The 12,403-nt window shown below is 46.0% G+C and overlaps 1 protein-coding gene across 2 annotated transcripts in view; it reads left to right on the forward strand.

Annotated features, from left to right (window-relative positions):
* NOS1 (nitric oxide synthase 1) overlaps window positions 1-12,403 on the forward strand; it is an 833,905-nt gene that overhangs the window by 771,929 nt on the left and 49,573 nt on the right. For both annotated transcript variants that reach the window (XM_069619207.1, XM_069619208.1), the window contains exon 24: window positions 3,285-3,372. In XM_069619207.1, the coding sequence (XP_069475308.1) occupies window positions 3,285-3,372 (88 nt within the window). The remainder of the gene's footprint in view (window positions 1-3,284; window positions 3,373-12,403) is intronic.

Consider the following 12,403-nt stretch of genomic DNA (forward strand, 5'->3'; position numbering starts at 1 on the left):
CTTCCATCTTTGCTCAGTCTCTTCTCCGCCGGCTGGTTGGACAAAGCCAGTATTCTTAACAGCAGGCTAACTCGGGCACTGGATTTCTCTGGCCCTCCTTTTGCAGAGAAGGGCAGGCTGACCATGTTATCTCGTTAATAGCTAGCATCTAGTTAGACTCTGTATACAAACGAAATGGTGGGTACCCAGAACAAATATACTAATTCAAAAGGAAACCTTCCCCATCATTTTCCATTTGATCATTCCTAAGGAAACCCAGAATGCTTTCTTTTAAGTAGTCCTTTCACAGTGTTCGCTATCATTTAATACATTTCGATGGGGATATACTTCTAGACATTAGTGAGTTCAATTCCCCAATCCTGCAGAATAACTTTCATAGAATTTCAAACAATTACATTTAAGCATTTGTAAGACAAATTACGCATTTCTGAATCTCTTTACACTCATCTCCTCCTTTGGATTTTCTATCAACTATTAGCTGATGACGCACGGATATTGCACTTGATTCCTGCCTTCACCTCTGACATCTCCTCTAGAATCTCCAGTTATCTCTTGGTCAGTCACCATTAGATGGTACTTCCCTGACTGATGCCCAAGATCTCTAAGAAAGAAGTTATCAATCGCTGATGCCCCACTCGTCTCCCCTCTGCAGGGTCTTACCCCGTGATATCCTTGCCCACTTCCCAAAGCTTGCAATCTTAGGGTCCTCTGACAGTGAGTTGAAGCTTCAGCAATTTCTCACCTCCACAGGTGCTGCTACAAATGTAAACCTATTGAATCAACCACAAAAAAATCTCATCTCCACTCTGGCTGTTCGTAGACAATCCGCCTCCTAGATCTTCCTCTCTACTCGTTTGCACCCCTCGATAAAAATCTCGGTAACTCCCGTTCTTTATCAACTTCCCTTCTCCTCTCCCACCACTGCTGCTATCTCAATGCCATTTGGAGTGTTTATGTTATGTTATTTGGAATTTATATAGCACTCTATACATCATTTATGTTATGTTATATTGTGTTAAGCATAATTGTTATCTCTATACATTTATATTACTCGTCTTCCAACATGCTACCCCCTAACCTGCCTACTTCTACCACCTGCTACTCGCACCATTTGCCCTGGCTCCCTTCTGAGTCTTTCAAGAAACGTGCCCACCCTGCGCATCTTCACTCTTACACTCCTTCTTGCACCATCATTGGAATCCCCAACCCCCTTTGTAATTACCTTTCATATGTTCAAGTCAGCCTTTAAGCGCCATCTCCTCTGCTTGATGAGGCCTCCACACTATCCTGCAACGCCCTCACCCCTGGAATCATGCCCACTACCATTAACATATATATATTGACATCACACTGTATATGCTCCTCCGTCGTCCCGTGTTTGTACATGTTGTCATCTCCCACCTCAGCCTAACATGGTCTCGCTCTTTGGCTCTTGCACATATTCTGCTCTAAGAAATCTGCTTGTGGGAGTGCCCTGACTACTGTTTGTAACTGTGTACATCATTTTTCTTGTTCTAAATAAATACAAAATACACATGTGGTGATTCCCAGGGAATGGGGCTGGGAAATATTTGCTAAACCCCTGCATGGTGTATATCCCGCCAATCTTGCTGTGTCTCTCTCATGTTGTCTGCCTCTGCCCTAATTTTGCTATATCCCTCATTATGTATCAAAAAATGCCACCTCAGTGAAAAGCACCAAGCTTAGCAGCGAGTTATTGATTAGGCTCTAGCAGGAGTTTCCCTGTCCTCAAATCATTCATGTGGGTCAGAAAATCAGGGACGACCGGTGAAGAGCGATCAAAACATTCAACATTCACGTGCAGGAGATCCTCTACTGATAGGTTTCTCCTATCCTACCTCACTCGTGTTACAGCATTATTATTCTCAGCTGGTGGAGCTGAAACGATGCATAGATTTTGGGTGAGAGCAGTGGGGCTCTGCATATGCTTATGTTATGTGATGTTATGTACCATGCACGTCTGACATTATCATGGTCTTCAGGTAGCCTGGTGGCTCAGACAGAGAGTTGGGGTGCGGGTGGAGTGTTGGCTAGTAGTGATGAGCGGGAAGATGGACGAATTCTGTACTCTTCTGTTAACCAGAAGTACCCTGACCTTTGCATGCATGTACGTTTTGCAGGTGTTTTATGTTGAGCGCCTCAAGGCATTTGTGTCCAGAATGAAGACCTTGGACCTCATTACAAGTGTGCCGGTCTGGAAAAAATTCAGGTAATTCCAGCTCCTACATTTTTTCCAGACCGGCACGCTTCAAGTTTGCTGGTGGGGGCCACAGATCTCCCGGCAGGCCTGACCTGCTGGGAGTTCAGGCCCCTACCAGCAAACAAATGCCTGAATCAATGGCACCATTATGAACGGAGCCGGTGATTCAGGGAATCCCATCTCATGGAGCCTGTACTCCATGGGAATGGAAACTTACTGGCACTCTGCCGCCTGTAAATCCTGGTAATATCCAGGATATTGGGTGGCGGAGATGGTAAATGCAGATGGCTGTTATCCCACCAGTAATACTGGCGGGACACCGGCAAACTTATAATCAGGGCCCTTGTCTCCCCCTAGAGCTAGAGTAAGTTGGCCGAGGAGGGCTGTAGGAAGTAAGGTGGTTGTAAAAGTATAATGTGATTAGATGGTTTACATGTGTAGAGTTTAAGCATGGACGTTTGAGGTTAGTGGGTAGTTGTTTCCTGGTTTGGAAGGAGACATAGTAGAACGTGTGTTGTTTTCTTTGCTGGTATTCCGTGGGTCGCCAGGTGCCTTTGGGATATGGACGAGTGAATATTTTGGCCCTCGGATGAGTACTGTAGGTGAGGTGGGGCAGAGAAAGATTGACTTTTGCTGTGTTGTGGCTGAAGTCTAGAGCACACTGGGAAGCCCGTAGTGAAAGTTCTATTGACGTGCAAGTTGCGTTGGTTTGGTGGGGCATATGTGTGCATGAAGCCTTCCACTGAGTAGCGGATGACAGATGACCCATGAGATGGCAACCCGGGAGAGGAGATCGGTGATCTTAATTCCCTAAATCGTCTTTCCAGTCCTTCAAACAGTAAACAAGCAGGCTCTTGATTCCAGTAAAAATGTACTTTGCCGCTCTCCCTCACATTTAAAAGGGGGACCTTGTGCCAAAAGCTTGCATGACGAAAACCCCCATAAGGTTTCTGTCAAAAATAATGTTCATTGGTTAATAAAGTTGGCTCAGGAGGGTTGGAAGAGAAACGTAGGCAGCATCTAAGGGGAGGAGGGCTAACATTTCTCCTCTTTCCTTTTCCAGATGGGGACGGCCCAATGCACCACGGAGTTTGCTCCTCCTGGTTCAACAGAATACAGGCTGATGAGGTGGTTCCGTGCTTCGTCAGAGGGTAAGGACGTGCAGTCTGCTTTGCTTGATTTGATGGTTGTATAGAGCAGTCCTATGCTCCATCCACCCTCAGTTCATGATTGAAACACACCAAGTATACAATGCAAGAAACAAAGCAGTTGGTCCAGATGTGTGTCCAAGGTGGAAGTGATGGGAGTAATAGAAACCAACTGGAAGAGAGAGAGACATGTCCAATCATTGGTCATGGAGTAACCCGCATTACAGGGCGAGAAACTCGTGGGGTCCATCACCAATCCCAAATGCAATAGGAAAAGAAAGGAGGGTGGTTTCAAAATCCAGACTATCTGGCGGCGAGAGTGTCTCCTTAATGGCATCTGTAAGGAAGGCATGGTATCAACGGTAAGAGAGGCACAAGTGACCACAGTTCAAGGGTGTTTATTGAACTTCAACAAGGGTGTGATAAACGCCTATCTAATCCTAAATCTACATATGTGAGCAAGCTACGGCCATCAAATAATAATAATGCAGTCCTAGTGGAGTCCCGCCAAAATAAAAGGGCCTATATTTAAAAAAAAACGATTGCCAATCCTTACCTCTAAATACAAAAAGTGCGGGGTAGTGTTTAAGAAAAGGAAAAGTGTTCACAAAGATGATATGTCACGACGTTCAGGCCATTAGTCTCCCTTCCCCATGTTTTCAGCACGGGACAAGGCAGTTCACTTGAGCATCATAGCACAAGCTCTGACTTCTTCGGCACAAGGATACAGTTCTATAATCACTACCAGGGCCTTCTGCGCCCAAGTCTCTTTATTTATTAAAGTCTTTTGATTCAGCAGGCCTGATGTACCAAAACAAACACAAAGTGTGTTTCCTTTTACAAGTACTTAATTCAGGTGATTCACTCTTTACCTTGGATCCCCCCCAGCCAGGCTCAGATCCCTTTTATACAATGATCATTAATTTGGATCCCCCTCTTCCGGGCTCAGAGCCACTTCTCCAATGTTCAGAGAATATTCTTTCTCAGCTGACTCACGGTTCACCCCGAGTCCCCCTCAGCCGGGCTCAGATCCTTCCTCTTACACAGGCTTTAGCTTGACCCTTTGCAGGACCACTTCGATTTCACAATTCGTTTTTACATTTGCCACCTCAGTTGATACCTAACAGAGACCTTCAAATGAGACCCCACATGGTGCCAACCCCCTCTGTATATGGTATCTTTCTTGGCTTCAAAAATGCAGTCACTCCTTTAATGTTCAATTATATTTGTGTTGCTCGACACATACGCTTCACACACTGTTCTCTTCAGATTTCTTCCTACAATGTTGCTGCTTGCAACCTTGGTTCTAACACAGACCGGTCTGCTATCAGTCTCCCTGACTCACCGGCTGTGCCGACTTTACTGGCCCTGCTTTGTCGTAGGAGCCAAGGACAGTACCATGGTGGCAAATGCTCCTCCCCGCCTTGGCTATCGACGTGGGAGAGCTCTGGCTACCCACGACACATAATGCAGGTTTCTTCAGCTTCAATTCCAGGTCTTACGTTTCTTATTCTTGAAGGCTCGTGAAAGTAACGGGTTTCCTCTGAAAAGGTCAAGGGTACTTCCAAACTTGAAATCCTCTCTGGTCTTGCCGTCTTTCTCCTCGTATTAAACTGCCATCTTAGAACTGCTGCTTCCTTGTGTGCTTTGCCTTGCTCAGTGTGCTTTCGTGCTCTGCCTTTTATCCATGTGGGGTAGTGTGATGGAAGTCAGGTGTATGTATAATGATCAGCAATTCCCTGACTCTGCCTGACCATTGTTGTGACATGTCAGCTATACGGCTCGGGTGTTACTCTGTTTTCTCTCACAGTGAGCTGTCCTTGAGAAAGTGTTTGTGTTGGGAAAAGGAGGGGTGGGTTGAGTTCCTAAGTATCCCACCTGGTAGGACGGGGAAAAGGTGTCACAGGGAAGGGGATACTGTGTTTCACCATCCGGTGTCTCACTCCCACCCCCTGAATACCCCTCATCCAAGTGATCCTCCAGCACTGGTCCACCCCCAGGAACTGGATCCAAAAACGATGGCTGTGTCCTGGCCACCTGGATGAAGGATCCCCGTGGATCTGAAAGGTTTTAGCAGAACCAAAGGGCATCTTATGGGAGCCTGCCCCTGAAGTCATGGCAAATATTTGTTTGCGCAGGTGAGTATGCTAAAGATTATTTGCGCTGTGGTATCCATTGCCCAAACTCTTACCTATTATCGCCTCTGATTATTTTGAATAATCGGAATTTAAAAGAAACACTCCACATTGACGGCAAACTCAGATAAATTGCTGCACTTAAAAGTAGTCTTCAAACTGGGGGGCTGGCCCCCCAGGGAGCCCAGGAGATCCCCAGGGGGTAAGGCCCAGACTCTTTAAAAAGAAATTAAGATGACTGTTTTTAATATAAAAAAGGATTTGGGTGACTGTTTTTAATAGAAAACACAAGCAGTAGAAAATCTATAGTTTAAAGGGCGTGGTAGCCCCCTGGACATCGTTTGGGCCCCAGGAAGGCCAACTCATAGGTGGGGGCCCAGAAACAATATTTTTACTTGAGGGGGGCTTGGCATGCAAATCTTTGAATACCACTGGCTTAAATTATGTGCCTGAGTCGATTTAAATTAAAAAAAATAGTAGTACTGCCTCACCCTTAATTATGTAAGAACCGAGATCAAAATCGTTTGCAATCAACAGAGAGTTGTCTGCTTGTAATGAGAATAGAGACCATAATTAGAAAATTGTTTATACATGTTTATAGCTTTCAATTTAATAGAAAATATATACACATAGACAACTGTGATTTTCCCCAGATGTCCTTTGGGTGTTAGACGTCAAGGTATCAAAACCCTATACACAGGGCTCAAGTCTTTAAAAAAGTGGGGGGGGGGGACTTAGACATAGGCAGTGGGAAGTGACATCACAGGAAGTGAACCATATCCTACAGGCAAGTATGCAAATGTCATTCAGTCTGTCTCTCAATTGAACAAAGTGCACAGGACAAATAACCATTTGCCAAGGGAGCAGTTTTCCCTATGACATTGCTGGCTAAGAATAAAAGGTGTGCACCTTTTACATCTAAGAATCGGTAATAAAATATGTCTCATGTCACAGAATGTCAATATGCGATAGTTAAGGTGTCTAGATGAGAGATTCCCATGGTCTTGAGCATAAGAATCTGGCCTCATAGCCGCCCGAATCCAGGCTGTGAGCCCCTTCTTCAAGCTAATGATTATTTGGTTTACATTTCTTGAAAACACACAGGGGGGACAGCGTCTGCCCTCTGACAATAGGGAGGGGGACACCGTCCACCCACGTGTTCCCTGAACTTTTGTCCTGCCTATAGAATGTAAAACGTGCCATAACTGGTGGATGCAGTGAAAAGGACCTTAAGGGACATGTAATTGGGACTGGGAGCCATACTGAAGGGCGCTGTATTTGAATAGAGGCCGGCGCATTGAGATTCACCTCGGTGGGCATACAGAGGTGAATGGGCAGTCTGTTGAAGGGCACTGGTTCTTCAGAGAGACAGGCGAAGCGAGATTGACCTCGGTGGGCATAGAGAGGTGAATGGGCAGTCTGTTGAAGGGCACTGGTTCTTCACAGAGACATGGACAGTGATATTGGCCTCGGTGGGCAAAGAGAGGTGAATGGGCAGTCTGTTGAAGGGCACTGGTTCTTCAGAGACCAGTGAGATTGAACTTGGTGGGCACAGAGAGGTGAATGGGCAGTCTGTTGAAGGGCACTGGCTCTTCAGAGAGACAGGCCCAGTGAGATTGAACTTGGTGGGCATAGAGAGGTGAATGGGCAGTCTGTTGAAGGGCACTGGCTCTTCACAGAGACAGGCGAAGTGAGAATGACCTCAGTGGGCATAGAGAGGTGAATAGGCAGTCTGTTGATGGGCACCTGTTCTTCACAGAGGCAGGCGCAGTGTGACCTCTCTCTGCATTGAGTTGAGCCCAGGAAGCTATTGAAGGGCACTGGCCGTGTGAGACAGCCCGGGACCGTGATGCTGACATCGACCCGTGCTCTGAAACATGTAACATTGAAGATTCAGTAGCAGTGGCACAGACCCCGTTCAGCAGGGAGGCTGCAAGTCCACGGGCGAGAAGGGACAATGCGAGTGACAGAAGAGACATGTTGTGGGATGCTTGGGGTTAGTTGTAAATTCTGAGCCATTTGCAACGACGATGACCACAATGGATGCTGTGTGCGGCCCCACGATCGCGCATGTAACCAATTAGAACTCATCATTTGACCATAAACCAAGTACCGTTTCCTGACACAGTGGCTAGTCTATCAGCTGACTGCAAAGAGCAAAACCTGCACACAGCCTCTTAACTTCTTTTTTTCGTTATTATGCAAACCAGCCCTGCTTACAAAAAGCCTGGAAAAAGATCCCCAGCTGTGACCACCATAACTACTATTAAAAAGTGCTTAGATTTCAAAATTGCACTTTCGAATGGCTCACTGCGTTAAAAAAAAAGGATGACTGGAAAAAGGTAATGGCTGCCCGAGGGTATTTTCACTTACAACTAGCAACGCTTGCTGAGCTGTGCAGCCAATGGGTAAAGCGTGTCTCTGGCATCTTTGATAGACAACTTAAAGATAATGATTCATGAATTTCATATGGAAAGACAAAATCCAACTCCATCAGCTGAGGCACCCCTAACGTCCGATAGAGCACTTGTCATACAACATGCACCTCAAGTTCTTTACTATCACCTTTCATCATCCACCACATTTCTGGGACATGGCATCTCTCTCACAAAGGACAGAAAAAGAAACCCGAGAGGCTTTGTCATCAACTGAGCCGTCTTCCCAGGGTCCAACCCTATTTCTCTCTCATCAGCTTCTGCTGAACCGTGCCAAATCTCATGCTCGCCGGTATTGAGGGGGCATGGACCTGCTCACAGGCCACCCAGACCCTCGCGCCCATGAAGGCCATCTTCAGTGCTGAAGCGTGCTTGATCTCCTGTCAGTAGACACCTGCTCAAGGCATAAGAGTGTCCAGGGAGTGGCCTGGGGTGGCACATGCTAGCCCTGGAATCTGATTGGCCACCCCAAGTGCCACCCCATTATCTTTGTGTGTTTGTGTACGCGCCCACGCACGTACTTCAGGCCACCCCTGCATAAGTCAGTGCCCCACTTGGGCCAGACCAGTCTGGAGTCTGGACACGCCACTGGCTCAAGGACCTCCAGCAGCTATCTCTCCCGACGTGCATTCAGTTCAGGTGCCTGTGCATGACTTGTAATGCCCTTTACTCGGGCAAATAAGACTATCTGAAGGCAAAGCTGCATCTCGATGGATGGGTAGACGCCATCACGGCACTAAAAACGACGATACCGTAGTCTCAAAAATCCACCAAAGAGAAGAACATGAGATAGACCTCCTTCGACACTCCTGCAGCTGGCCGTCCATCCATTAAAGGCTTGTTCCCTTCTGAGGGCATTCAGGGATGAAATGAAAGCCTCCCTCTTCCACAGGCACTTGCCACCCCCCAACTAACCGCTGCACCCTTCCCCTCTCCAGCAGCAACACCAGCACCTTGACGAAAAACTCGTGTGAAGTAAATGCCCACCAGCAAATATTAACCCTGAACGTCTCGGGTCAAACATTTTCCTTGTCGGATGTAAATTGCTCTGCTAAAATACATTTTAAAAAAATAAGACATAGATGAACAAGGCTTCGATTGATGACTCAAATCAGACTACAGATCCCTTGTCGATCAACAGAAGTAGGAGGTTCCAAATCAGGTCAGTTATACCCAGCACAGCTTCATGCAAATATTGGGCAATAACGACCAGCTCGGCATGAATAAAGGCTGCTGTATTTTGGTTTTCTACGGGACAGAGGGTCCTAACTTTTGACCATGTCAAACATTTTTCTGATTATTTTTGACGCTGTCTACTTTCACACTTTTATAGCATGTTACATAATGCAAGGCTAACAGAGAGTAACGAGTGAGTCGCATGTCTCGCTGATTGCATCCCCGTTGGTCAATTCCTATCCTCTAATTATGCAAGGATGGGGAATGTAACGGAATGTAGGAGCCTTCTTTAGCCACAGATTACATCAGATGCAGCAATGTAAACGTAATGCTGACAGGGGAACCGGGTGGCCCACGGGGGTACTCTAATGTGGCTGACGCTTCCAAGCCGAGGATGAGCTGCAACGCCCCAGGCACACAATCTACAACAAGTGGCAAGTCCTATGTGAAAAAGAGTGGGAGATACAGAGACCTTGTCCAGATGGGAACACAAGCTGAACCACCAGAAGAGGTTCCAGCAAAGCATCATAGCTAAATGCTGCTGCTGCATCATGTGCGGCCGAAGTCACCCTCTAAGGCTGCAAAGCCCCGCAATCTGATGGTTTTGCAACTTAACCATAACTTGATTAGTTTAGTCAATGAATTATAAGAGGTTAACAATTTGAAAAATGCAAAAAAAATGGCATTGTTAAAGTGTGTATTTGTGCACAATGCATCTGTCCTCATCACTGGGTTTCAGGCGGATATCGCGCATAGTGTATGTAATGATGCGCATTGTACACGATCAAGCGAGTGAGTATGTTAAGACATTAACAGTGTCTTTTAAAAAATGTCTTCCTCACTTTTTGTGCCAAGCCTTTTTTTTCCAAAAGGTTGCAAGATCGGCCCTGCAGCATTGTTCTACTTCACCAGTAGCAACTGTACATTCCCACCACACAATCCTCCGATTGCCATTCTGAGGTGTTCGCTCTTTCAGTAGTGCTAGTGTTTCACGGCTGGTTTTGAAGAGACATTTCTTTACAAAGAAGGGTAAAGCTTGATCATCAACATGGTTCAGTTCCATTCATCAAGTAGCCCATTTATTTAAGTTGCTGCCGTTTTTGTTTCCACTAAGAAGATGATCCAAGCTTAACACTCAAGCAGCGTTTTATCCCATATTCTCTGCAGTTAAAATACATATGTATGCCATGCGTTGCTAAAGATTTATCTTCAACAAGATCGGTGATTCCACAGCTTGGTCAAATACCCATTTACTATCTTCGTTGCAACAAGCACAATACCACTTTCCCAACAGACATTTCTTCAAACCATTCATGGAAAACTATTAATTTCTTTCGAGAGCTGAGTTCACCTTGTATCATTATTTATTGTTATTGTTTTTTGCGCCTAATACGTAACCGAATTCGGTTTCTAGAGCGGATCCGGGACTCGAAACTCGGTTGCTCTGCGTGGTCTTGCTTTCAAAACCAGCGCTGCCCCTCTGCTATCCTCCGATATATTGCACCAGGTCGGTGACAGTGACTCGGTTCGTTTACTGTGACTGCAGAAATATACTATTCATGAGTGCAAAAGCACAACCCACTTCCTCGAGCCCTTTCAGCCTTGAAGCTCAAAACACTTTCTAAACCTTTGACATAAACTTTAATTTTACAAAGTTACGTTTCTAACTATAGCTGACTTTCTTAAAACCGTGTCTGCATTATAGGTTATAAAGGACGCGTTTCTGATGGGTCAAATTGCAAAATGTGTAATTGGAAAATTGTTAGCTAAAGTTGGGTTTAACTTAAAAAAAATAATTTACTCATCTAATAGCCGTGCACTGTGCGCGTGTTTTTGTGACTCGGGCTTCCAGGTTCACGGTCTTCAAACCAGCAAATGCGTTAGACTGCTCTACCAAGCATACTTGGCACTTTTCTACCATCTAGTGGTGAAAATGTGTCTGTGCAACCAATGACCACCAATTTCGCCATTAATAAATCTGGATGAGGGATGGTGTCAACATTATATGACGGGATAACCTGTGCGAGGTACGGACCTGTGCGAGGGAGGTATGGTAGTATTCCATTTTGGTTCTGCAGAACTGCGAACAAATCTATATCTTTTTCTGGATTATCCAGCAATCCTTAGGCACCCATTGTCAGATGAATTGGAGCAATGCATCCTAGACTTGATGAAGATGGTCGCTGTGCACAAGAAACAGCTCATTTTCAACGGTGCCTCGGAGGATAAGCTGTATGTGGGAATGCAACCATGGTTGCCATTCAGTTATGTAAAGGTAAAATGCAGACTTTCAAGGACTTTTGCACACCACAAGATGGCCACAATGTGTTTCCTTGAGGATGGACATGATACGCATCACCACTGCTGAACAAGCACGCACGTTATGTACATCATGATGAGTGCCAGAAGCATGTTACGTTCGCGACTTTCATTTTCTTAGTTACTTCCCAGTTAAGGTCAAGACGCAAGTGATATATAACTTTCTACAGATGCTTTGAAGCATGGCTATCGCCTGCTTGTCCTGCTGCAGCATCAGGACCAGTACGGGGTCTGTGACTAGAGTGGCATTTCGGGAAGTCAAGCTCCATTGTGGCAGCATGATAGACAGGATTGCGGTGGTCCTCTGATTGGGAGTTTCTGTCACCCCGACTGACCATGGACACCATGACCAGATTGTCGGTATGGGACACGTGCCCTATTCCCGCAGTGCTCTGCTGGTTAGGAAAAGAGGACTTTGCACCTTCCAAGATGTCTGGCGTGATGTGTTACCATTTCAGGAGGACCACGCAGGCTTGCAGTTGTTCATAACTCCCATTCCAGCAAGACTGCCTCCTTGCACTGCCCCACCCTATCATTGGCCACAGCCATTTCTCAAGTGGCTGGGGAGAAGCTTGACATGCATTTCAACACTTCACTCTGCAATTCAAGATCATGTCGTTTGTCGAGGTCAAGAGAACTGTGTGCCTGTGACTTATATTACTTGGAGGAGTGATGGGCGAGGGTTTTAATGCAAGATGCGCCCTCCCACTGTTGCAGTCGCTCCCAGTGGGTCCTCTTTACCTTCTTGAATGCTTACCTGAAAGGGCAGAGCAACTTGAGGGAAAGGCTTCACCTATTATCTGGCATCTGGGAAAGAGGCCAAACCAGTGTCTCAAGATTTTAATAGAATGGCATAGCTAGTTTTCTGATTGTTCTGACAAAACTGGGAGGAGAGTGTGGAGTCCAAAGGTACACCACATGTCAACCAGGAAGGTTGGTAGCTTGGTTTCCGCTGGCAGATTGGTCACA

Source organism: Ambystoma mexicanum, chromosome 10, assembly GCF_040938575.1.
Source record: "Ambystoma mexicanum isolate Mex_15411 chromosome 10, UKY_AmexF1_1, whole genome shotgun sequence".
Lineage (NCBI taxonomy): Eukaryota > Metazoa > Chordata > Amphibia > Caudata > Ambystomatidae > Ambystoma > Ambystoma mexicanum.